The 26,311-nt window shown below is 50.8% G+C and overlaps 1 protein-coding gene across 18 annotated transcripts in view; it reads right to left on the bottom strand.

The window, feature by feature from the left end:
• ADA2 (adenosine deaminase 2) overlaps positions 1–26,311 on the bottom strand; it is a 71,259-nt gene that overhangs the window by 5,309 nt on the left and 39,639 nt on the right. For 13 of the 18 annotated variants that reach the window (XM_058282490.1, XM_058282499.1, XM_058282503.1 and 10 more), the window contains 7 exons: positions 23,576–23,712; positions 19,804–20,133; positions 17,887–18,112; positions 16,910–17,120; positions 3,968–4,095; positions 2,487–2,577; positions 221–329 (listed from right to left, as the gene is read on the bottom strand). In XM_058282490.1, coding sequence (XP_058138473.1) covers positions 221–329; positions 2,487–2,577; positions 3,968–4,095; positions 16,910–17,120; positions 17,887–18,112; positions 19,804–20,125 — 1,087 coding nt within the window. In that variant the 5' untranslated portion in view covers positions 20,126–20,133; positions 23,576–23,712. Of the gene's footprint in view, positions 1–220; positions 330–2,486; positions 2,578–3,967; positions 4,096–16,909; positions 17,121–17,886; positions 18,113–19,803; positions 20,134–23,575; positions 23,713–24,282; positions 24,373–24,769; positions 24,910–26,311 lie in introns of those variants that run through there. The other 5 variants (XM_071210112.1, XM_071210103.1, XM_071210111.1 and 2 more) reach the window with 5 other exon arrangements.

The raw sequence follows: 26,311 nt of genomic DNA, 5'->3' as shown, positions 1-26,311 counted from the left end.
TGGGGCTCCCTGACAGATGCCAGGTGGGGTGCAGCGCCCAGCCTCCCTCCTGGCCAAGGTCCCTGTTGGAACAGCCTCCCCATATCTTTATCCTGCACCTGAATTTCAACCCCGATCTGGCACTCCTTTTGCTAAGAGGTTGAGAGGATGAATGAACCAGGGGTTGGGTTTTGGGAAACAAAGAAGTGGCTGGGCTCGGGGCCCCGGCGGCTCAGCTCACCTGTCTCCCCAGCGTGGAAAAAGTAGGGTAGTCTAAGGCCTTGCAAGGTAGGAATCAGCAAAGCCTCCCGGTACTCGTACAGCGTGTGGCCGGTGTCCTCGCGCCCCACCTGCCGGTCAGAGAGGGGGACAGGGAGGCGTCTGCCCGGTGCCTGCCGGGCTTTTGCTGATGGCGCCCCCTGCACTGTAAACACCTGTTCTTCTACCTGGCCACTGCTGCCTGGGATCCTTTGTCCCAATGGCTTTTTAAGAAGGAGCAGGTGGAAAGCAGATTTGGTTCAACTGATAAAGAGGTCCAGGGTTCAAACCCAGGGTCCCCTGACCCGTGTGGAGCCAGCCCATGTGCAGTGTTGATGCGTACAAGGAGTGCCGTGCCATGCAGGGGTGTCCCCTGGGTAGGGGAGCCCCACGCACAAGGAGTGCGCCCCATAAGGAGAGCCGCCTGGCACGATAAAAGCACAGCCTGCCCAGGAATGGCGCCGAACACACGGAGAGCTGACGCAGCAAGATGATGCAACAAAGAGAGACACAGATTTCCAGTGCCACTGACAAGAACACAAGCGGACAAGAAGAACACACAGAGAGTGGACACAGAGAGCAGATAACTGGGGGCAGGGGGGAGGGAAATAAATAAGTAATAAATCTTTAAAAAAAGAGGGAGCAGGAGCAGCGTTGGGCAAGAGAGGAAAGTACAATAATGCCCTCAAAGAATTCAGAGGCTCTAGCTCGTATCCTCCCGCCCCTTCCACCTCGACCTCTCACACCACCTGTTTCTCAGCCCTGCACTTCTGAAGGGAGAGCAGAGGCAGGGAGAGACACAGAAAGAGAAACAGACACAGAGAGACAGAGGCACAGAGAAACAGAGCGAGAGAGACACAGAGCGCCAGCCCCGGCGCAGGAGTAAGGGGTCCGTAGTCCACCTTGGACCCCATCACCGGGGGCCCGTGGCTACCTCAGTTTCTCTCTGTGTCACTCAGTTCCCCAGCTGTAACCTGAAGAGCAGCTACACCAGAATCACACTTTGCAAACTAAGCCCCACACACCCTCAGGGCTCTGCGGCTGTGTGCGAGAATAAGGGTGTCCTGGGAGGAAAAGGGCATCTCCTTTAGAATGCAGATTGTAATTTGTGGGGATAGCAGGTGGGCAGGGAAGGGCCCATTTTTCTATTAAAACAAACGTGTACTCAATGGAGTAGACCTCAGTGTACACTTGAAATACACTTGGAACTTGCAAGTGAACTCCTTTGAACAACGACCTGCCCGGCTTCAACCTCAGCTTCTCCCAAGGGCCGGCCCGCTGGCTGCACCTGCAGGGAGCATTGCGGAAGCCCTGCACTAGAATAGATTACATAGTTTTCTAATCAGTATCACCACAACCTTGGGGCTGCACACGGAGGGAAGAGGTGAGATGGGGGACCTTGCACCCCTTTCTTGAGAGGCCCAAGGATCCCAGGAACACAGCCTGGGCCCAAACTAAAATGACTCCCCACAACCTCTCCTTCGGGCTTTGGCTGGTCTGAAGCTCAGAGCTTAAGTACAGTCTCAGGTGAAACGTGCAGCTTACCTAAGAGGAAGGCAGGACTGCCTTGTAGCCAGGTAGTCAAAATTAATTTAGATTCCTTAATGATATAAATGAATTAACTAGCTTAGGATGCTGTCACCTTGGAAGGCTGGCCTGGCTGTGAGGGCTTGGCTGTGGCTTTGATTTAGTGGGGGTGGGGACGGCCACCACAGCTACGACTGTGCAACTTCAAAGTTAGGTGGGGAAGCACATGGGATAAAGAAGAGGGAGGGGACAAATATCACATCCTTGACAATGATGCCCAGGGCTAGCCCCACCTCGGGCTGGGCTTCCAGACCCCATGCCCTCTGGGTGCTGACCCCGTGCCCTCTGGGTGCTGACCAGCGCCCTCTGGGTGCTGACCCCGTGACCCCTGGGTGCTACATGGGGCCACCGTTTTAAAAGTCAGAGGAAGGCTACTAGGGAGGACTAGTAAAGAAGGCAGGGGGAGAGGCAACGAGCCCTTGATTATTTCTCAACTCCAAAATCCCTTCCTTACTCTAGAATGTTCCCTTTTTCTGCTCTCCCGCCCCTTGTGAGCACCGTCCCCCATCGCAGGCACCCGGGGACAGTAAGCACTGGTCCCCGACCGACCAGGTCTAAGATCAGCGACCTGAGCCTCCCAGGGGGACCCGGGTGGGCTGGCCCCTGCCGCTTAGACCCCAGCGGCCCCTGTGCCCACAAACTGGAGTCAAGAAGCCGGTTACCAGGTCGAAGCCCACCACCGTCCTGGGGAACTGGGCATGGAGCTCCATGGCCACTTTCACCGACTGTGTGATGAGAGGCACGTCCTTGATTCTGAGAGAGAGAGAAGCAAGGTGACTGGGGGGAGGGACGGGGTGGAGTCCCATGCCCCAGAGCAGCCCCTCGGGCCCAGGGGCGGGGGCCAGGCCCCTCAGAGGACGCAGGAACCACTTCCCCAGCCCTGGGCACCGCTGCCCACCTGCTCCCTTTCCACCGCTCTACCGCGGGATGGCTGGCCCCAATCCATCCCTCTCCGGGACCCAGCTGACTTCAGCGGGCAGGCAAGAAGGGCCTTGTCCAAAACGTGCCCTGGACACCTGCGAAACGCCGCAGGTGTGACCCCAGCCTCCCCGACTGCGCGCTGGGCCCGGCAGCCCTACGTCCTCGTTCCATGACTGTCGCCAAGGCCCTGGGCGACCTGCTGGCTCCAGAAGCCGTGACCAAGCTGTCTGATACCCCTTCCCACACGCCCGCCTGCCTTCAGGTCCAGGAGAGGGGCAAGGCCGATGCTTGCCCACAGAACACCAGGCGGCAGCCGGGAACCCGCCCCACAGGACAGAGGCTCCACCCAGCCCCAGCCGGCTAGTTCCCATCCTCAGTCCTGTAGGGGCTAAGTTTGGATCCCCCCAACCCTGCCCACTTCCTGCCATCCGGAGCCCTGGGGGGACACAAGGACCGTGTGTCCACTGCAACTCAGCTCTCAGGCTCCCGTGCTCCTGGCCCCGGCCCTGGGAGGGGGCGGCTGGTGTCAAGGGAGCCTCTGAGCAGGGCCAGCTGGGCCACCCTGCAGGGTCCGTGCTGGGCTGCGCATGGGCGGGTCTCAGCTCCAGCCGTCCCCCAGGTCCCCACGAGAAGGAGAGGGCTCCCAGGAGGAAGGGGCAGAGGGGAGCCCCGGGATGCCCAGCGCATGGGTAGGCTGAGCAAATGGAGGGGCTGCCGGATCCTGTCCCCCACCGTGGCTTGGAGGCACCGCGTGGACACGTCACAGGCTCTGTCTGGCCACTCTTCAGCATAAGGGGAAAGGTCTTCCTTTGGTCAAACCAGCCGGAAAACGAAGACTATAAACCCTGCAGCGCTTGGCCGGGGAAGACCTTTCTAGAGACCCCCAGGTCTCACACGCAGACACTGATCCAGGGGCAAACGGAGGCAAAGAAATGCGCCAGCCACCGAACATTCAGGCAAAAACAATATACCCGTGAGGGAGTACGGGCAAATAATAAAAAAAAGTCATGTCGCTGCCTAGAATTAGCCATAAGATCGCCACCGTTCTTTGTTTCTGTTTGGTAGTGGAGACCTGCACTAAATGTGGTTTTGGGGACATGGCCTGCTTTGCACACTCACACACCAACACACTTGCCTCCACCGCCCGCCCCCACCCCCGCCTTCCATCCCGGCCTGCACCCCACACGCCAGTACTTGCAGCTTCACCCCGCCTCCCTCTCACCTGTGATCTGTATAAATGATTCTGAGTCCCACGAACCCAGGATGATCTCTGGCAAACTCGTCAGCCACTTCCTCGTAAGTCTTCACCGACCACTCTTTGCTGTGGACCTGGCCGTCCAGTTCATACACCTGCAGGGAGGCAGGTCCCAGGGGACATCAGAATCAGGTGGGCACCCTGTCACCAGGGACCCTAGAGTGACATGGTCAGGGGTAGCGAGAAGAGCCAGGGAGGAGGAAGAGGATGTGAGTCAAGTGATTGAGCTCCTGCCTACCACATGGGAGGTCCCGGGTTTGGTTCCTGGGGCCTCCTAGAGAAGACAAGCAAGACAACGAGGTGGTGCAGCAAGATTACACAACAAGGAAACACAATGAGTGGCTCAAGCGATTAGGCAACTCCCTCCCACATAGGAGGCCACCACCCGGGTATCCTCCTAAAAGGAAGAGGAGCACACAATCAACAAACAGTGAGTGCAAACAACAAGGGGGTGGGAAGAAATAAATAAATAAAACAAATCTTAAAAAAAAAGAAGAAGAGCCAGGGAGGGATGGTGGTAGGGGGACAGCGGGAAAAGACGCCATGGGCAGGAAAGATGCCTAATGGGGTGGGGGGTTCCCTCTAAGTGCCCACATCGGACACTGGTATTCAGATAGAGGGAATGGGGCAGGACCTGAGAGCATTCCCTGCAGCACTCTCTGCTACATCCGTCCCCCCCAACCCCATCACTAGGCAAGCTCTCAGCCCCCCCAAAAAATGGAGTCAAGGGTTAGTACAAGATATGGGAGTTTCTGGAGAGAGGGCAAGGTGAGGCGGCATGGGGTGAAATGACGCCTAGGGATCTGATTTATCTCCGTGGTTATTAATTAAGCACCTTCTGTGTGTTAGGACTTGGGCTGGGCATTGGAAGCAGGTCAGCAAGGCAAGATGCCTGCACTTGAGCAGTTTACAGTCCAGGAGGAGAGGTGGTCTCCGCTCACTTGGGTACAACACAGCAGGGAGCAGTAAGTGCTAGATGAAGACCCCGCTTCTGCCCTGGCAAAGGGAGAAGCATTTTGTTTTAACCGGATAGGCTCAGGGGAGGTTTCCCAGGGGAACTGGCACTGAGCTGGGCCTGGAAGGGCGAGCGGGAGATCAGGGCAGGCTGTGCTGCAAGCAAGCCCGTTAGTCCCCTGGGGGTCCACGGGACTAGAAGGTGGCCAGCCTTGGCCTAAGGAACGCTGGTAGGACCAAGACTGCGTGTGACAGAGAGGTTTAGGCAGTGCATGGAGACGGAGGGGCACGAAGATGGCTCATCCCACGGGAGACAAAGCGCTTCTCCCTGCTGGACTCGGCTCTGGTTTCCAGGGCATCACGGGGAGCTGGGATCTCCCAGGGGACCACGTCCTCCTGCACAGCAGCCGCTGACCTCACACCGCTCCCCCTTCCTTCCCAGCTGCAGCCATTGTGTGTGCGCCCAGCGCCCCGTCGGGGCTGCCCTGTGCACACTGCGCTGTCTCCCCAGCCCCGCTCTGTCCGCAGGCCCTGCGAGCAGCTCTTTGATCTCCCAGGGTCTTCCTTGCTGCCTGGGTCGGGGGCAGTGGGGTGAGTGGGCAGCTGTTTCCAGCCAGTCTCTCGGGCCCACTGGCCTTTGCTCTTTGGCTTCCTCTGCTGCATTTCACAAGTCCCCGCAAGGCCAGTCGCCAGCAAGGGCCTGAGAAGCTCGCGGCTCAGGTCTCCATCCAGAGGGGGAGGGTCCTTGATTGCTGGGCCTCGGGGTGGGACGCTCAGTCCTTCCGACTTCTGAAGCTAAGGCTGCCAGCACCTTCCACAAAGGAGGGCCTTAGCTTCTGTGAGCTAGCTGGTGTGGCTCGTTATGGTGGTTATTTACCAAGGATTTCAAAAATAAGCCTTTGCTGCCACGGACCGAGCGATTCCACCTTCTCTTCAATAGACTTCCAGGGAGGCCCCTTCACATCCCTGGTGCGGAAGGAAGCCCCCGTGTCGCAGCCCAGGGGTTCTCAAATTGTGACCCAAGGAGCCCTGGGGGTCCCCGAGACCTTTCCAGGAAGTCGACAAAGTCAAAACGCTTTTCATAGTCATCCTAAGATGTTGTCCTTTTCACTCGCCTTTTCATCGTGGGCATTCGGTAAAATCTTCCAGAAGCACCATGAACGCACCACACTAATGAAAGAAGTTGTTAACGTGGGGAAGGGTGGGAGGTGTGGGGAGTGGGCCGTATGGGAATCCCTTATATTTTTTAATGTAACATTTTATGTAATCTAAGTGTCTTTTAAAAATAAAAATATATTTTTAAAAATCTTCCAGAAGCAGTGTGATGTGTGCTGACGTCGTCGCTCTGGCAACTGATAGGTGCACTCAGACCTGTAGCAGGGTATGCGGGTGTGCTTGTGGGGTCTCGTGTTTCAAATTTTTAAATGTTTCTCAGTCTTAATTTCGTATGCCGTATATATCGCTAGATATAAACCAAATCAACAAAAGCTCTCTGGGAACCTCACATTTTTAAGAATGTAAAGGGGTTCTGGGACCAAAAGTTTGAGAACCAATACTCCAGCCTAAGCCAGAACTGTTCCTTGGAGTCGCCCGGGCATCATCCGGCAGGTGTGCAGCAGGGAGAAACAGAACTCTGTCTTGTGCCCGAAGGGCTGTCACCACCGTGTCGCTGGCTGGGATCCCCCACCCGGGGCGCCGGCTCTCTGAGGATGGGGCCCATCTCATTTCTACGTCCCCACCTCCCCTGGTGCAGCACCAGAGTGGGTGCCCCATAAATAATCGTTAACTTGGGAAGAGCGCTGTCCACACGGGAGTTTTAAAAGAACCAAGTTCCAGGCAGCCTGTTTTAGGGAATTGATAAATATGTGGATGTTGGCAGGTGGGGAGGCTTGCAGAATAGAAAAAAAAGGAGAAAAAAAATCAGCAAATGAGTTTCCTCTAAAAGACAAGCCCTAGCAGATTAATCAAGTATGCAGAGAGATGTAAATGATACAACCAGGGCAAGCTAAGGGCTCGCCTGTGGCACCTGTTCCAAGTCAGAGGTTCTGTCATTCTTCTCTGGGGACGCCTGGGGCCCCCATCTTCCAGGGTTCAAACCACGCAGCCGGTTCCCGCGGCAGGAAGTGCCCTGAAGATGGAATCTGGCCCCTGGGGCTGCAGATGCTAAAGCCCCACTCAGAGCAGTTTCCTGGTTTCCTGGTGCCCCAGTAAATCTGCACTGCACTGGGCCTGCCTCGGGCCGGAGCTGGTGCAGCTTGGCCTCTTGCCAAGAAACAGCGGCTTGAAGGAAGTGGCTAGGACAGGCTCTGAATGCTCAGGAGCACCCCCACTTCAAGGGGTGGGAGACCCTCTCCTGGACTGTGGGAAAACCAACAGCTTCTCACCGCCTCCCGCCTGGTGCGGTCAGAACCCAGGTACTCCCGGGAGGCTCTCGGCTGACTTGGAGTGTTCGGGTCAGCCTTCGGGATTCACGCTCCCATGGAGATGAGCTCAGTCCCAAATCAGACCTGCCTCCTAGGGGTGTTGCCAGGATCGAATGAGTGAACATTGGCAAAGCTCTTAGAAATTATAACTATGAATAAAAATAGGAACTAGTATTGTTATTGCTACAAGTCTATTGTCAGAACTAGAAAAACAACTCAGAACCTGCAGTCAACCTAGAAAGATGAGCCAATCTGAAAGCACAAGGAGGTGGTGGCATTCAATTAATGGTATCAAGACCGGCTCTGTCCGTTTAATAAGGCTTCTTGAGCACATTGAACTTGACTTAGATGATCTCAATCTTTAACTATTGTTAATTGAGGAGGAACTGTGTATTTGTGGAGAAAATACTCAAAGTACATATTACTTATATAAACTGATATGAGATTACAAAGTTTTATTGTTTATCATATCATGGAATTAGATACTTTGAAAGCTGAAAGGAACCTTAGAGAAACCTGGGAAAAGAGATTTGCTCAAAATGAAACATTAGTTTGTATCAGACCATGAACTAGATCTCAGAATTTCTAACTTGCAGTGCATTAAACTTTCACTCCTGGAGCATCATTCACTGGGCAAGCGTTAACTGAGCTTCTACTTAGTGCTAGGCACATGCCAAGAGCTCTGCATTCCTAATACCACTTAATCCTCTAAATTCCTCTATTAGGTGGGTCTCATTTTGCAGATGAGGATTTTGAGGCTTTAAAAAGTTGAGAGGAGCGGGCGCAGCTCAGTGGTTGTATTCCTGCTTCACACAGACAAGGTCAGGGGTTCAATCCCTGGTACCTCCAAAAATAAAAATAATAAAAATAAAATGACAACCAAATATTGTTTGGGGGAAAAAAAAAAAGGTTAAGGAACTTGGCCGTACCCTACGGTTGAGTGGGGGCTGGAGCCCTGTCACATTGGGCTCTCTGTCCTAAGGATGCCTCAGTTCTCACCAATTCCATGCTCTGGTGACATCCCAATGGGTCCCAAAGTCTCAGCCCTGGCTGTACCCAGGAACCACCCTGGGAGGGGGGAAATGCTTGGGCCCCACTCCAGACCAATTAAATCGAATCTCTGGGGTAGAACCTGTTTTCTGTAAACTCCCCAAGTGATTCTAACCTATAGCTGTGTTAAAGTCTCCCTTTTTTGTGGATGCTAGAGATAAGTAAACACACCTAGCATAAAGGGGAGCAGTGAAGAGGGTCCCCTAACCTCGACTGGCTATAGTCCTGCAGAATAATTCCAATAACACGGAACGGTGGTCACTTCAGGAATGCGGTAGGAAAGGGGGGGTAGTAGTAACCCTTGGCACACAAGTGACCGCACCCACGCGAAAATGCCTGGGAACAACCTTCATGGGTTCCCTTTCCCCGCGACGGGTCCCTCTTCCCACCTCCCATTGCTAAGTGCGGGCAGGCCAGTCCCTCCTCGATAATCCCCTGGGGTCTGAAAAGAGGGTTCTCGGCTCCCATGGCTGGGACCCAGTCTGGGCCTCCGATTCTGGCAGTGGGGGAAGGGACCGGAGCCCAGGAGATAAGACCCGCCTAGCAACTGTTGCTACAGGCGAGTAGCTTTTGTTACCGAGCATTAGTAACACAATAGGAGGCTGAGCAGCCAGGATAGTCCATCAACATCATCTCCTGGCCCTGAATTAGCCCCACAGCCAAGAAGGGGGAGGTAAGGCGGCTCAGCAAAAGAATTCCAGTGAAGACGGTTTTTAGTTGTTAATGTGTTGATGGCTCCATCTACTCTGGCTAATGGGGGGCTTTAAGGCAGAGACTCTCTCTGCCCAGAGGCCTTTGTTCGAGGGTCAGGCCAGAACAAATGGTCAGACCCCATCCCCCTCGGCCTCCACCGGAATCAGAAATCCCAGCAAGCCTTTAACCTTCTGGAAGGGCTGGCTCGAGGGGACCGAGTGGGGACGGGAGCCGGGCTGGGGCCCCAGGCGGCACGCCCTGGAGACCGGGTCTACCCACCCGACAGCAGAAAAGGGGGAGGAACGGAACTGGAGACCACTGCTCCAGGCTTTCTTTTCCTCCAACCCACTTTCTCAGCCGCTTTCCCCAGAGTCTTACCCATCTAGGCTCAAGAAAAGTCAACAGCCCTCAAACTACCAAGACACAAAGCGTCTCTCCGTGATTTTCTCTCTCTTCTTCCCTCCACCTCCCCACCCCCAGAGAGCCTGAGGTTCTCCAAACTTGGGGATTTTTCCCAACAGGAGGCTATTCCTCTTCCAGGGCCAGTTCAATGCCAGGGAAAGCAGCATCCTAAGAAATGTCATTTCCCTACCGGAAGTGCTGAGACCGAAGCTGGACACCCCCTGTGGGAGCGCCTTTGGAGATGAATGTGGCTGTCAGCAGGCTCGGAAAGCCCAGGGCAGTGGGGAAACAAAATGTCAGACTTAGGACCCCGTGCCCCTGTCTGGTCTCCCCTTACTAGCTGTGTGACCTTGGCCATGCTCTTTGACCTTTCCGAACCTCGGTTTTCACATCGGTAAAATGAATTGACATCTTCTCCAAAACAGAGTTATTATGAGGCTTAAATGAGGTCATGTAGGTGAAGTGCTTTGTAAAGGTCAAGGTGAAGAAGGTCATTTCTCAAAGCTTGGTCTGGCACTATGAAATTACCATATAAACCTGGCAATCGCACTTCTAGGTATATACCTAGAATGGAAAGCAGGCATTCGAACAGATATTTGCACACGGGTGCTCATAGCAGCATAATTCACAATTGTCAAAAGATGGAAGCAACTTAAATGCCCATCAACAGATGAACAGATAAACAAGATGAGGTATATATGTGTGTGTATATATGTATACAATGGAGTATAATTCAGTCATAAAAAGGAATGAAAAGGAGCAGAAGTGAATCAAGCAATTGGGCACCACCTCCCACATGGGAGGGCCTGGGTTCGGGTCCTGGTGCCTCCTAAAGAAGACACTGTTAACAAGCAAGACACCACAACTAGCAGACGCCACAACTGCTGCAATGAGCAGATGCCACAACAGACACTGCAACCAGCAGATGCCGCAGTCAAATAAACTAAAATTAAAAAAAAAAAAGTATTGAAACATGCTACATGGAGGAAACTTGAAGACATCATGTTGCGTGAAATAAGCCAGATACAAAAGGACAGATACTGTATGATTTAATTTATGTGAAATAACTAGAATAGGCAAATTCACAGGGACAGAAAGTAGATTACAGGTTTGGGGGGGTGAGGGGGAATGGTGAGTTAAAGTCTAAGGGGTGCAGGGTTTCTATTTGGAGTGGTAAAAAAAAGTTTTGGTAATGGATGGTGGTGATGGTGCAGTCTTGTGAATGTAATTGATACCATTGGACTGCATACTTGAAAGCAGTGAAAATGGGAAGTTTTTATGTTGTTTATATGTTATCACAATAAAAAGGAAAAGGAAATAAAAAACCATGAACTGGATCAGACCATCTGCATCAGGCACACCCGGGGCCTAGTTAACACTGCCATTTCCTGACCCATCCAGGGAAATACAGAATCAGAACCCTGGGAGATGGGGTCCAAAACCAGAGATTTAAATTTAAACACCTCCCCCAGATTATTCACATGCGCCCCAAAGTCTGAGAACCGCCATCGACAAGCGTCATCATCACTCTTGGTGCCCGTCTGAAAGAGCTCACGATCTAGTTAACTCAGGATAACAAAAGGAAAGAAAGAAGGCCCGGGGGACAGGAAGACGCAGACGGTGGGAAGGAGGGAAGGAGGAGCTGAGCGGCCACGCCCAGGAGGCGGGGCTAGTGAGGGGCGGGGCCCGTGCAGGGAGAGAGGCGGGTTCCCAGGCCCAAACCCGGAAGCCCAGGGGTGCCCGAAGCGCCCTCTCCTCGGCCCTTCCTAAGCCAAGCGCCGGCTCCTCTTTCAGAAACCCCGTTCTAGCTGCAGGGTGGATGGCACCCTCCCCGTTCTTTTAAATCCTTATTCTCTTTATCACTTAGCACCGAGGTTTTGGTTATTGGTATCGGGGTCTTACCTACGCTGCTCGCAAAAGTGATGAAATCTGTACTGAGGGGTAAAGGAGAACTCCCACCTCTCAGGGATTCAGAAAGAGATCCGTAGTCACTTAACACAAACTAGATCCAAGTGGATCACCTGAGAGGGACTGGACTCTCCTGGGTCCAGTCAGTCACCTTACTGCAGGTATTAGCATATCTAAGGAAAACGGTGAGTCGGTCCAAGAGGCAGAGAAAAGGGAGGCTTGCACTGCATGCAGGAACCTTTGTCCTGACACACAGACTGGAATAACTGGTTCTTGAAGTAGGTGTATGTCCTTTACTCCAGGGCCCTGAACTCTTTCTATCAAACCAGGGGCCGTGAAATCAATGTAGGGGGTCCCAAATAGCACTTTTTTTTTTTTTAAATTTTAAAGAAGCTTTAAATATGTAAATAACATTACATAAATGTTACATAGAAAATATAGGGGATTCCCATACCAAGTAGCATTTTTAAAAAGGATACAATACAAAATGTCAGCATCACTGTGCATTGTCTTAGGTTGTTTCCTGAAATGTTTGCTTCATTGTATAGATGTATTTGTGAAAATGCTGTCTTAATACATTTTTTTGTTGTATTCTGGGAAAAGGGTGATGGTTTTCATCTGATTCTCCAGAAGTTAAGAACATGCATGGATTCAGATTCTCAGCTGTATCAGGACTGAGACTCACTAAACAACCTTCTGACAATAATTTGGCTCGAAGGAGCGGCTACAATTTGCCTCCAAGGAGATACTTTTCTGATCCGTCTAGTCAGATCAACATTTTTCTCTGAAATTTATGTCATTTATTCTGACTCTCTTGTTATACATCAGTTCCCTGGAAGCCTGTCCCTTCTGGGTATATAAACAATTTCCGAGTCTATAAAAATCATGGGACATGATAAAACCAAAGTACTACCACCCTGTGGGCACCAAAGTGTTTGTATACTACATAAGTATTTGAATGAATTAGCAGACTCTGTTTTGGCTACAATGTACGCAAAGGACACTTTTCCCAAGCCATGTAAAGCCTTCAACCAACTAAAACGCTTGTGAGTCAGCCAAATGGAGCATTCAGGAATCCTGCCCTTTTCATTCCCCAAAAAGCCCTCTGGAAAGTTCTCTTCAATAAACTCCCAGAATCTCCTAATACTATTTGACCTCCAGGAGGAAGGATTGCTCTTCTCAACAGTTTCCCCTACATACAGCCTCAGCTCTCCCCAGCTGCAGCCTGCCAACCTCAGGTCAGTCCATCTTATAGTGCCTTAAATCCCAGTAAGGTTAGCTATTTTTTCATACTACTTAGGACTCTCTCAGATTCTCCCTAATACATTCCTTCAACCTTCCTTCCTCCCTTCAGATCAAACAAACAAAACAATTTGCAACCTTTTCTTAGTGCACCGAGGACCCCATTGCTCAGCCTACTTTAGGAGAGGTCCTTTCTCCTGAGCCCCAACTCTTACCAACATCCTGAATGTTTTTGACCTTGTCCTTGATGTTCCGGACCCCAAAGGCACGTGTGGCCTTAGAACTCCAACTTCAACGGCCTCACCCTGGAGCCCCAAGATGGTTCTCTCAAACATCCACTGCTCTACCCTTCTCTGCCCTCTGACTCAGTGAGAGTCCCTGCCTCCCCCATTCTAGAAAAATCAAGAGAGGTGGAGCAGGACCTCTTCCTTCAGACCCCACTCTCATCCCTCGGAAGTCTCCCTCTGCCCTCTGCCCTCCTAGCCTCTCTGGTTCCAGGCTCACTCCCTGGGTGCTAGAACAACATCTTTCTTTATCCCAAGGGACAGTACTCTATCTCATTCTCCTTCTCTCCTCTGTTTTTTAACCTCTCCGGGCTCCTTTCTTATGTGAGCAAATTGAGTCTCTCCAACAAGAAACTTCTGGGTTGGGTAATGCTCCCTCCCCTCAAATCCATGTCCACCGAGAACTTTACTTGGAAGTCGGGTCTTTACAGATGTAATAAGTTAAGATGAGGTTATGAGGATTAGATTGGGCCCTAAATCCAATTCAACTGGTGTCCTTATGGGGGTCTGGGGGTGGAGTTTGACACAAACACACAAGGGAGAAGGTCGAAAATTGAGGTGTTGCATCTAGCAAGCCAAAGAATGGCAAGGATGGCCAACAACCACCGGGAGCTGGAGAGGCAAAGAAGGAGTCTTTCCTTACAGGCTTTGGAGGGAGCAGGCCCTGCTGACACCTTGGTTTTGGACTTCTACTCTCTAGATCTGTGAGAGAATAAATTACTGTCGTTTTTAGCCACCAAGTTTGTTTTAAGTCAAGTTGTACCCCTCCCCTGGCTACTTCCCGCTTTTTCTCTCAAATCATGGTCAGGGGCTTGAATCAGCCAAACCAGCTTCAATTCATCACCTCCTTTTCACTCTTCTACTCCTGAAAACTGGGCTTCTGGTCTCAGCGTGCCATTGAAACTGCTAAAAAATGACCTCCTCCTTTCCAAATCCAATGGGCTCCTTTCGATCCAAATTTTCTTGACCTCACCTGCTGTGCAGCTCCCTCTCTCCTTGAAACCCCCTTCCCTTGGCCCCTGGGATGACTCGCTAGTTCTCCTCTTCCTCCCCTGACTGTTCCTTCTCAGTCTTGCCTGCTCCTTGCAGGGCTCTTGCCCTTGCCTACTTCTCATCCTGTGACTTCTATGGGAACCCCATCCTCTCTCAGTTTTAATGATCACCTTCCTGGTGATAAATGTCAAACACATTTCCAGCCTAGAACTCTCGACTGGGTCCCAAACACATGCATTCAACCCCTCCCTGGACATCTTCATGTGGATGTCTCATCAGCACCTCCAAATCTACAAGTTCAAGGCCAAAGCCACCATTCTCCCTCCTCATCCTGCTCCTCTCACACTCCCTGTCTCCACAAATGGTACCACCATCTACCATCCAGCTCAAGTCAAATGCCAGCACATCTTCATAGAACTCTCACCCCATCTAGTTCTGTCCCCTGCACGTGGTTTGGATCTATCCCCCATGCATCGCTGCTTCTGTCTTCATTCCAATCCTCACCATCTTGCTCCTGTGCAATTGTCCTGGTCCCTTTACTGGTTTCCCTGCCTCCAGTCCTCCTGATGTCCCCAGGCCCTCCCCATCCAGTCCCTCTCCATCTGTACTGCCAGATGGAGCTTCCTAATATGCCAGTGTGCTCATGCCACCTCTTCCTTAAAACCATCCAGTGATTTCTTCTCACCTCCAGAAAACAAACATTTAATATGGTGCCCCTGCTATTCAGAATTGGCACCATCCAGCTCCCCAGTCTCATTTTCAGTGACTACCCCCTAGAATCTCATGATCTGGTCACAACATGCTCCCTTGCAGTCCAAATAGGTTCCAAATAAGCACCTAGAGAGACTATACCTTTGTTTATGATGCTCCCACTGGTGGAAATGTCTTTTCCTACCTTTACTCATCAACTCCATGAACCCATCCTCATCTTCCAGGACTTTCTGAAGCATTCTTCTTCCTCTATAAGGCCCATTCAGCCTTGCCCCACTATGTGCCAGGTAACACTGACCACTTCCCTCTTCGTATTCTCTCTATATTCCACAAATGGTTCTATAAGAATATTATTGTGGGGTGTGGGGTATATGGGAACCTCTTATATATTTATATATATATATTTTTTTAATATTTATTTTTTATCTATTTCTCTCCCCTTCCCCCCACCCCAGTTGTCTGCTCTCTGTGTCCATTCGTTGTGTGTTCTTCTGTGACCACTTCTATCCTTATCAGCGGCACCGGGAATCTGTGTTTCTTTTTGTTGCACCATCTTGCTATGTCAGCTCTCTATGTGTGCAGCACCATTCCTGGGCAGGCTGCACTTTCTTTCACACTGGGCGGCTCTCCTTACGGGGTGCACTCCTTGTGCATGGGGCTCCCCTATGTGGGGGACACCCCTGCATGGCAGGGCACTCCTTGCACGCATCAGCACTGCGCATGGGCCAGCTCCACATGGGCCAAGGGGGCCCGGGGTTTGAACCGCGGACCTCCCATGTGGTAGACGGATGCCCTAACCACTGGGCCAAGTCCGATTCCCTTATATTTTTTAATGTAATATATTTTTTGTGATCTATGTATCTTTTAAAAAAAAAAGGCAATTAAATTTAAAAAAATTTTTTTTAAAGAATATTATATTTATTTGTTCACTCGTTGGCCTCACGTGCTTCAGGGCATGGGTTCTGCCTTTCTCTGCCTCCACACACCCAGCTCCTAGCAGAGCAGGAGCTTGCAAATGTTTGGTGAACAGCTGAAAAAGGAGGGTGGAGGGGAAGGTGTCCTGCAGGAAGCCTCCCCAGCCCACCAAGACAGGTGGTGGCACTAGGGCGGTGCCCTAGCCTGGGGGGAAGGGAGGAAGGTCACTTGCAGACCCCGCAGCCAGCACCCCCACAGCAGTCATGCTCCGGCTCTGCTGGAAGACACTGACCTGGCAGACGGGAGAGCGGAGGGAACCTAGTTTTCCACCAGCTCCTCCCCGCCTTTAGCAAACAGGAGACAGGCTGAACTCTGTTTTCCCTCGTCAATCCTTCTGAGTGTTTCTGGGATGGCAGCCTTGCCCGCAGAAAGGGCCCCAGACCCATACCCACTGTCAGTCACATGGAGCTAGAGCCACCGACCACATTCATCAGCTGTTCCCTCACCAAGAGCATCGCCCTAAGGGACTCGGGAAGCTACACCTGGATGGGAAAGGAGGCAGGTCAGGAGAGATCCAGGCATGCGGGCTGCTCAGAGCCCAAGGCCAGCGAACCCCAAGCTCCCAAGAGGCACCGGGAGTCGTGGGGGAAGGTCAGAAACGGGGGACTGTGAAAAAGGGAGGGAAAGGGCAGGGGCGCTCACATTCACGGTTTTGTATGGCTCAGCCCAGACCATTGTGGGACTCCCCTGCTCGCGGATGTCCCCTGGAAGGACACATGCCCCCTTGCACTGTGAACATTCTGTCATCTAACTAGCTCTAGAGAGGGAAGCTGTGAAGACCCATAAGGTAAGGGCTGAAAGTCAAGCCAGAGAAGAGGAGTAGAGGAGAGGGAAGAGAAGAGGAGGGGAGGGGAGAGAAGGAAAAGAGGAGAGGAGAGGGGAGGGCAGAGCAGAGAAGAGGAGGGGAGGGGAGAGAAGGAAAAGAGGAGAGGAGAGGGGAGGGCAGAGCAGAGGAGAGAAGGAGAGGGGAGAGAAAAGGAGAGGAGAGGAGAGGGCAGGGCAGAGCAGAGGAGAGGAGAGGAGGGGAGGATAGGGCAGGGCAGAGGAGAGGAGGATAAAAGAGGAGGGGAGGGAGGGGAGGAGAGGAGAGAGCAGGGCAGAGGAGAGGAGGAGAGGAGAAAGAAGAGGAGGGGAGGGAGGGGAGGAGAGGAGAGGGCAGGCAAAGCAGGGGAGAGGATAGCGGAGGAGAGGAGAGGAGAGCAGAAGAAGGCAGGGCACGGAAAGCAGATGAGAGGAGGAGAAGGGAGAGCAGAGGGGAGGGGAGCTGGGCTCACCGGGAAGAGCATGGCCCTGAGCTCCAGGTAGAGCACGTTGTCCTGGTAGAACTCCTGCAGACCCTTGAAGATGTAGTCTCTGAACACCGGTGCGTAGTGGACCAGGCCCGAGATAGTGAAGAAGATGCTTTCAAACTTGGACCAGACAGCACCCTGGTCTGGGTACACCGCCTCGGGGTTCTCAGTCATCAGGGTGAAAGTCTCCAGCAGCCTGTCCGGGGCACCAGGGGGCGAGATGGAGAGGCAGCCTTCAGGCACCTGTAGGATTCCCAGGCCCCTTGCATCTCCCTCCCCGAAGCAAACCAGGACCTGCTTAGGAAGGGGGGTAGGGAAGGGGCAGAGGAAGCGGCCCGGGCTCCCCAGGGGGGAAGGTCCCCCCAACCCCGGGCCCTCCTGTTCTCCCTGCTCTTGCTTTGCCCGTCCAGCCCCCTGCGTGTCTGCCCAGCGCCAAGCTCTCTTGGGGCCAGTGGTGGAAATAACTCCGGACCTAGAGCCACAGGCCTTAGTCTTGCTGAGCTCCTGTTTCTTATTTCATAACAGGAAATGGCCTCATGAAAGCATTCTGAAGATGGTTCTAGGACTAAAACAGTTGCTCCTTACACTCTTACTAAACAAGTGTGTCAGCCAGTTGCTCCATCGGTTTTCAAGCCATTTCACCCGCCAGCTGGAGCCTCACTGCCCCAGCGACGGGGGCTCTTTCTTCTTCCCTCTCCCTTGGAGTATTAGGGCAAACCTCATTTTATCCAATAACTGTGTCGCTGAAGTCATCTTTTGCAAATCAGATTGGATTTTAAATGCACCAAGAACTTACCATGGAAAGAAAAAGTGCCTAATGCTTTGATGAAGCAAAGAATCCTTCTGTAGAGTTAGAACAGAAAAAGCCTCCTGATGTCTTTTTTTAAGGCCAGATTTCTATGTGTGGTTTTGTACCAAGAGAGACACACCCGCATGCGTGTGCTTTCGGAACCGCCACTCACCTGTTGTCAAACTCAGTGACGTTCTGCAGCTGTTTTCGGTATGTCTCCAGTAAAATCCATTCCGAACAGTTCGATGGCTTAAGAGTGGGGGGAGTGGGGTGAGCAAATTTGAACTGGATAGCCCCCGTTGGGGTGAAACAGATATGGCAGTAGGGCCTGTAGGTGACATTTTTCACCAGCCAGTCCCCACCCAGGATGCTGAAGTCATGGACATGTAAGGCAGCCCCTGGAGGGAAAAAGAAGCCGTGAAGCATTGGAGGGGAAATCCAGATTCGAGGGTTGGACGGTGGTGAGCAGGGTGCAGGTGGACGGGGGAAACAGGATTCCCATCTGGCCAGATTCCCCTGGAACTAACTGCAAAGCCCCTTTCTCCCGGTAGCTCCAAGACCTGCCCTATTTCCTGCCTTTATCTCTCTGCTGTGGCCACCTTCTCTGATTTAAGAGCCAGGCTTCCTTGGCTTTCTCTCTCATTAGTGAGAAACTAAGGGTGGTCTCATTCCAGAGAGGCAGCGGGTAGAGTGGGGGCACATCGGACTTAGAATAGGAAGGTGGGGCGGCGGACTTGGCCCAGTGGTTAGGGCGTCCGTCTACCACATGGGAGGTCCAAGGTTCAAACCCCGGGCCTCCTTGACCCGTGTGGAGCTGGCCCATGTGCAGCGCTGATGCGCGCAAGGAGTGCCGTGCCACGCAGGGGTGTCCCCCACGTAGGAGAGCCCCACGCGCAAGGAGTGCGCCCCGTAAAAAGAGCTGCCCAGCGTGAAAGAAAGTGCAGCCTGTCCAGGAATGGTGCCGCACACACGGAGAACTGACACAGCAAGATGACGCAACAAAAAGAAACTCAGATTCCCGTGCCGCTGATAACAACAGAAGCAGGCAAAGAAGACGCAGCAAATAGAGACAGAGAACAGACAACCGGGGTGGGGTGGGGGAAAGGAGAGAAATAAATAAATAAATCTTAAAAAGAAAAAAGAAAAAAAAGAATAGGAAGATGGGCCTCATTGGGGGGACACATCAGCTTCCCAGGTCGAGTCTTGAAATGAGGCCTCCCCACCCAGCCCAGGGAAAAGGGGTGGTAGAGACCCTCAGACACCCGGACCCCTCTGCAGTCATCCTTGATCCTCCCATCCTTCCCTTCAGGCGCCCACCTAAGGGCTAGCTTTTGCCCCGCCTGCTTCAGGCCGATATTGAGCTAGCTTCCACCTGCAGGCTTTGGCCTCGGAAGGGGAGCCGCATGCTGCTCCTTCAGACTGGCTGCCGCTTCGACCCCGGTGCTCCTCAGGGCACCTGAGTTCTACTCTCCTTCAGTTCTACACTCGCACCCTTTGCTCTTCTTCTCCTGCAGCTCCTGGCCCTGGCAACGCCCCTGGAAGATGTCCCAGGTCCCATCAACTGGGGATGGGGAGAGCTCCTCTATCAACCTCACAGTTGATTTTTTTTTTTTAACCTTGATTTATGACAGTTAAATAAAACAAGGCATAGAAAAGTCCTTAAAAGCTGCAAACTGCTATTTATATGTGTGGGTTTAAAGTTAATTTGTTGTTCATGGAAATTCATGTATATGGTCCCAGGATGCTATATATCCTAGTGGATGGTATCTGGTGACTTAGTCCTACCTAGGGAAAAAGGCAGGGGAAAGGGCTGAGAGGGAAGACGTGCCACAGGTTGCTGCCTTACGGCTGGACGCCTTCTCACCTCTGTCAAGGAGCCTCCTCCCTACTATCTCTCTGAGCCTGAGTCCCCTCAGAGGCAGGGTCTGGGTTTTCAGGGTGAACCAGCAGTCACCACCAAACACCCCTTCCTAGGAGCCAGAGGAGTTCTCTCTTCCCATTTAGATCACTAAGGAGCAGAGATCCCCATGGACAGCGTGGTTTCCCCAGACCTTCCCGGGCCCTCAAACCGCCCCTCTCCAAGCCTTACCTTTCGGCATCTTCTTCAGGACACTAAACACCTGGCTCTTCTCAATGAGACCCTTGGCCTCGAAAAAGTGCATGCTGGGTGGGAACTTCTGGGTCTTCATGGCCTCGGTCATCTCAGCCTTTTTGAGGGCCATGAGCTTCTCGTTGGCCTCCATCTCTTGTTCCCTCAGCACCAGCCGCCCCCCGAGCTGCATCATCTTCTCTTTCGCTAACAGTCGATTCCGCGCATCATCTATGGGTATGGCTGAGCAGAAAAAAGCGATTGCCACAGCAAAAAGCAGGGAGAGCAGGGCTGGTAGCCCAGATGGCCCACTCACTGACATTCGGATGCCTGGAAGAAAAAGGGGGAGCGGGCCAGTGAAAATCTAAAAATTTATTAGTGGAACTCTACTTTTCCTCCTCCCACTCTTCTCAGACTACCAGCAGGCAGAATGTTGAAGGATTCTTCTCTGAGACCCCAGAAAACAAAGACCTTCAAGGCACAGACCTGGGTGGAGGTTCAGGGGAACTTCCCAATGAAAGACCATCATGAAATCTCCCTTTCAAGCAACAAGCCCTCCTTATATACGGAGGCAGAAATTGCACACAGAAGTTTAGTGTTTCACTTTTGAACATAACCAGAGAGCTAAGGATCACAAGACATTTGAGGAAAGTGTTCAATATGAGAAAGAGAGAGAGACCAAAATGAAATACTCAGGGAGAAGAACCAGAAGGAAACTGAAACAATGCAGGAAATAAAAGAAAAATTCAAAAGACGCATAATTGCTATCCTTAGAGACCTACGAAAAGACATTGCATCCATAAAACAGTAGCAGGAAGTTATATAAAATGAACAGCGAATAAGAAAGGGCTTTTATACATTCTCTAAAAGGACAGCAAGAATCCCTCGAGTGCACAGGCAATGTCTAGTGAAGGAAGACAGACCATTATGCCAGGCCCTTGCCATTAATGATTGTACTTATGAACCTTTTCTTGTGAAATTGAAACTTAGCCTAGTATTATATCCTGCCTAACACTTACCTTCTGAAAGACTCCTTGTTGATCAAATATGTCCTCTCTCTAAGCCAAACTCAGCATATAAACATACCCCCCCCCCCCCGTGTGGGACATAACTCCTGGGAACAGCCCCCAGGCACCGAGGGATTATTACTAAGCACCAACTAGCAATGCATCTAGAAAAACACCTTGACCAAAAGTGGGAAATGGTAAATAAAAATGAGTTTTATGGCTCAGAGATTTCAAAGTGAGTTGGGAAGGCTTCCAGAGGTTACACTTATGCAGCTCTCAGCAGGATCTCATTGACTGCCACAGTAAACAGTGCCTTAAATAGCAGAACTCCTGAGGGTTCTAGAGATATCCAGAAACTATAAACAGGGTGGACAGTTCAGGAATTCGGCACCCTGTCAGGGACCTTACTTTGGAAGTTATGCTCCTAAGTATAACAGAGTTAGAATCATTTATAGTTTCTCTACACATGGTTCTTCTGCCCCTTTTATTTGAACCCATAATTAGCACTACACTACAAATTTATGTCCCAGAGACTTAAATCTTTGGTCCATCCATGTGCCAGTTGAGCCCTGAATTTCAGAGTTGCAACACCTCTCTCCAGTTCATTGGACTCACACAGGACAACTAACAAGGAGATCATGATGGACAAGTGCCCATCCCAAGGATCAGAAAGTATCTGCAACTGCAAGCAAGATAGCGCCATCCATCTGCCCCATGGGATCTAAGCTCCCTCTCAATTAGAAGCAAAGTGGGCATCACCACCCCAAAATCCTCAAGATTGGGGAATAAACAATAGACTAAAGTAGATTTGTTATTACTCTACTATATACTTATTATTCTAGCAATGGAAGAGCTCTTATTGATGTAAAGGCAGCGGCCACCAGAGGTTCTGAGGGATGGAAGAGGGATGAATAAGTGTGATATGGGGGCATTTGGGGACATTGTATTTATCTTGCATGACACTGCAGTGACGGATACAGGTCAATGTATATTTTGTCATCTTACAAAATTGTGTGGGACAAAGTGTAATCTATAATGCAAACTGTAGTCCATAGTTAGTAGCAATGCTTCAATATGTGTTCATCAATTGGAACAAATGTACCACACTAATGAAGGATGTTATTAACGTGGGAAAGTGTGAAGGGGAGGGAGTGGGGTATATGGGAATCCCTTATATTTTTTATGTAACATTTATGTAATCTAAAAGTGTCTTTAATAACAAAATTAATTATATAAAAATGAAGGGTTTTTAGAAATTAAAAAAATACGAAAGCTGAACATTAAAAATTTACACAGAAATATTACAAGATAAAGTTGAAGAAAACTTTCAGAAGACAGGACAAAATAGGAGAGAAGAAAATGAGAGGATTGTTGGTTCAGGAAATTCATCACCCAAATAATAGCTATTTTAGAAGGAGAAAAAAATTAAAAAAAAAAAAAGATTAAAGAGATGGGAGGAAATAAATAAAGGATGCAAGAAATTATCACAGAATTAAAGACCTGAGTCTCCAGATTGAAAAGACTTGTTGCCTCACACAAGACAATAAATTAGTTGGTATTTTAAAAAAGATTCTAAAAGCTTCCAGAGAGGAACTATTCAAGGTTGGTAGTAAGCAGGGATATAGAAAACTTGAATTTATTAAAATTCTCCTTTTGCCAAGCATTATGTTTAGCATTTTATATGGGGTATCTATTTAAATTATATGTAAGAATTGTTTCTGACTACTTGAAAGCATACACACCAAAACAAGAGGCATAGTAGATTATATTGGAAAGAATTGAGACTTTAAATTAGGAGACTTCAGGAATAGTCTCAAATTAGTATCACTCTTTCACTGTGAGACCTTGGGCAAATCATTTCATGTCTATGGGCCTCAGTTTCCTCACCAGTAAAAAGAGTGAATTGGGGAAGCGGACTTGGCCCAGTGGTTAGGGCATCCGTCTACTACATGGGAGGTCCACGGTTCAAAACCTGGGCCTCCTTGACCTGTGTGGAGCTGGCCCATGCACAGTGCTGATGCGCGCAAGGAGTGCCATGCCACACAGGGGTGTCCCCTGCGTAGGGGAGCCCCACGGGAGTGCACCCCATAAGGAAGCCGCCCAGCATGAAAGAAAGTTCAGCCTGCCCAGGAACGGCACTGCACACATGGAGAGCTGACACAGCAAGATGACGCAACAAAAAGAAACACAGATTCCCGAGCCGCTGACAGCAACAGAATCGGACAAAGAAGAAGATGCAGCAAACAGACGTAGAGAACAGACAATCGAGGCGGGGGGCGGGGGGTGGGAGAGAAATAAATAAATAAATAAATAAATTTTTTTTTTTTAAAAAAAGAGTGAATTGGATTAAATTAGTGTTTCCCAAAGTATGGGATGTATACCATCATGATGCATAGTCTGATTTTCAGGTGTTCACAAACAAATACAAATTATTTTGATAAGTAGTAGTTTTAAACTGTGTATTAACACATCCAACCCTTTACAAATTATTTTGATAAGTAGTAGTTTTAAACTGTGTATTAACACATCCAACCATTATGTCATGACTGTGATGGTATAGGTTGACTAAAGTGTTTTTTAAAAAGTCAATCAGTTTTAAGAAAAATATTAAGTAAACACAGGCACAGAGGTATAACAAAAATGGAAAGTTTGGTACTATTTGGATTAGATTATATCCAAGGTTCCTTCCAGCTCTAGCACTCAATTATTCTATGGTGTATTAGATAGTGAGAGGAAATTTTAAGAAGAGATAGATAACTATTTACCTCAGTAATGCAGTTACAGTAGGAGTTATATCCCCAGAGTGAGAGTTGGACTTTTGAAGAACCTCTTCAGTTTCACTAAGTCCTCAGGTATCTCCTCAGGCTATAACCAAGGAATTCTTCACCAGCATCTGAAATCTCTAGGGAAAAGGGACAGGGGTAGCCATGTCACCATCCCATCCACCTCTTGCTTCCCCTCCACTCACAGACCCCGCCCCTGTCCCTCTCTCCCAAGGAACACATAGCAGAGGCCACCAAATTCCACAATCTCCAACACCATCATCATCTTCTGAGAAGGACGCTGTGGTAGACTGAATTACGTACCCCAAGAAAGACATGTTCTTAATCTTAACCTGCATTCCCGTGGGTCTCAACCCGTTTGTAAATAGGACCTTGTGGAAAGGTTATTTTTAGGTGTGGTCCAACTGATTCAGGGTGGGCCTTGATCCACATTTACAAGCAGAAGAAATTTGGACACAATCAGAGAAGGCAACAGAGGAAGAAGCTGGAAGGCAATAGAAACGGGAAGAGCAGGCACGAGGAGAGGGAGGTGGCCACGGGACAGGAGACAGATGCAAACAAGAAGCCCCGGCTGCGGCCAGCCAGTACCAGAACCAGACCCCGGGTCCAGAGCACGCCTTGTTCCATGCCTTATCTGGGGCCTTCTCGCCTCCGAAACCATGAGTTTAAAAATACTCGTCTAAGCCAACCTCCTGGGTGGTGTTTGTCAGAGCAGCCTGGCAAACTCAGACAGACCCCGAAAGTATTCCTTCCATGTGGCTCAGCACCTGGGGACTGGCCTGTGAGACAAAAATTTAATGTGGGTCAGGACCAGCCCGTCAAGCACAAGGGGAAGTAACCCACGGCAACATAGCGCTAGGCCTATCTCATCCTCTCTCACCACAGAACTTTTTCTTTTACTTATCAAGGAGGGTGCGTGAAAACGCCATAAAAGTAGTTTGTTTCCAGGCCAAGCCCAAAGACACAGACCACGGGCCTCTGTGACTCTGAGGAAATGTCCCTGTTGTGGAGAATGCTTAAAAATTCTTCCTCCCCCCTGAGAGGCACACACCCACTGAGGAGAGGGTGGGGGGCGGCTGGCAGGTCGACAAACCTGAAGCCCCCCTCCTTCCCAGCTCCCCCTGACCTTCTCAGCCTCCTGTCAGGCCTCCTCACCCACCCCGGGATCCCAGTTACCTCAGAGCAGCTCCAGAAACTGTCGGCTGTTTTCTCAGTCCCCCCAACAGCTGTGCCAGAAGCCCCAGAAAAGCTCACCCTCCTGTTTCACTTCCTGTTGGGGTGGGTTTCACTTCACTCCGGCCTCATGTTGCCCAGGGCTGCGAGGAGACGCGGGAAGAAGAGGGGTCTGGAGGGACGGAGGCAGCACGGGGGGTGTGCACGTGCGCGGGTGGGCTCATGTGCACGGGTGGGCTCATGTGCACGGGTGTGTTGTAGATGCGCGTGTGGTTTATGTGCAGGCGTGTGCGGTGTGTGCGTGTGTTTGTGTGTGCATGAAGGTTTACTCGTGTGTTGGTGGGGGTTTTGTGTGTGCATGTGTGGTTGTGTGTTTTTATGTGTTTGCCCGAGTGTGGGGGGCTATGTGTGTTTGTGCATGGAGGTTTGTGTTCATGTGCACTTGTGTGTTTGTATGTGCATGTGGGTTTATGCACCTGTGTGTTTGTGTGTTTGCGTGCGTGCATGTATGTTTCTTCATGTGCTTTGGGCAGTTTCTGTGTGTGCAGGTGTGTGTTTTTGTGTGTATTTATGTGCGTGTTTGTGTTTAAATGTTTGTGTGTGTGCATTCGAGCTTGTGTGTGTTGTGGGGGAGCTATGCATGTGACTTTATGTGTTTGGGGGTTGTGTGTGTGTGATATGTCTATAAGGTGTATAATACAGTATCAGGCAACAAGTACCATAAGCAGGCAATGCAACATCTGTTCATGAAGCTCCTCAAAATGTGATTCTGGGGAAGCAGATCTGACCCAACGGATAGGGCATCTGCCCACCACATGGGTGGTCCAGGGTTCAAACCCAGGGCCTCCTGACTCATGTGGTGAGCTGGTCCACGCGCAGTGCTGATGCACGTAAGGAGTGTGTGCCACGCAGGGGTGTCCCCCGTGTAGGGGCGCCCCATGTGCAAGGAGTGCATCCCGTAAGGAGAGCCGCCCTGCAAAAAGAAAGTTCAGCCTGCCCAGGAATGGTGCTGCACACATGGAGAGATGACTCAGCAAGATGATGCGACAAAAAGAGACACAGATTCTCGGTGCCCCTGACAAGAGTCCAAGCAGACACAGAAAAACACACAGCAAATGGACACAGAGAGCAGACAAGAGGCGGAACGGGGTGGGGGGGGAGGGAAGGGGAAAAAAAATGTGATTCTGGATTGTGGGGCTACCCACTGGACAGAGGGACAGAGGACCAGAAGGTAGATATAATAAAAGGTAAACGTTCTGGGGGGAAAACTCAGGGGTTTGGGGGGCAGTAGACTGGCGGGGAAACTAGCAAGCTGAGTAATGGCCCCAAGGGGCAGGGAGTGGACTGGACAGAGCCCACAGACCAGAGCGCTAGAGCACACAGACCAGAGCACTAGAGCACTGGGGCGGAGGCAGGCTGGCTCTGCCCCCTGGCACTACTGCCACCAGCTGTGTGGCCTTGGCCGTGCCTCTGAAGCCCTGTCTACTGCATTTTCAGATCTGAAAATGGAGAGAATGGAAGTGCGGAGAATTAAATGAGGAATGC

Source organism: Dasypus novemcinctus, chromosome 20, assembly GCF_030445035.2.
Source record: "Dasypus novemcinctus isolate mDasNov1 chromosome 20, mDasNov1.1.hap2, whole genome shotgun sequence".
NCBI classification, from domain to species: Eukaryota; Metazoa; Chordata; class Mammalia; order Cingulata; family Dasypodidae; genus Dasypus; species Dasypus novemcinctus.
This window is presented reverse-complemented; position numbering and strand designations above follow the sequence as displayed.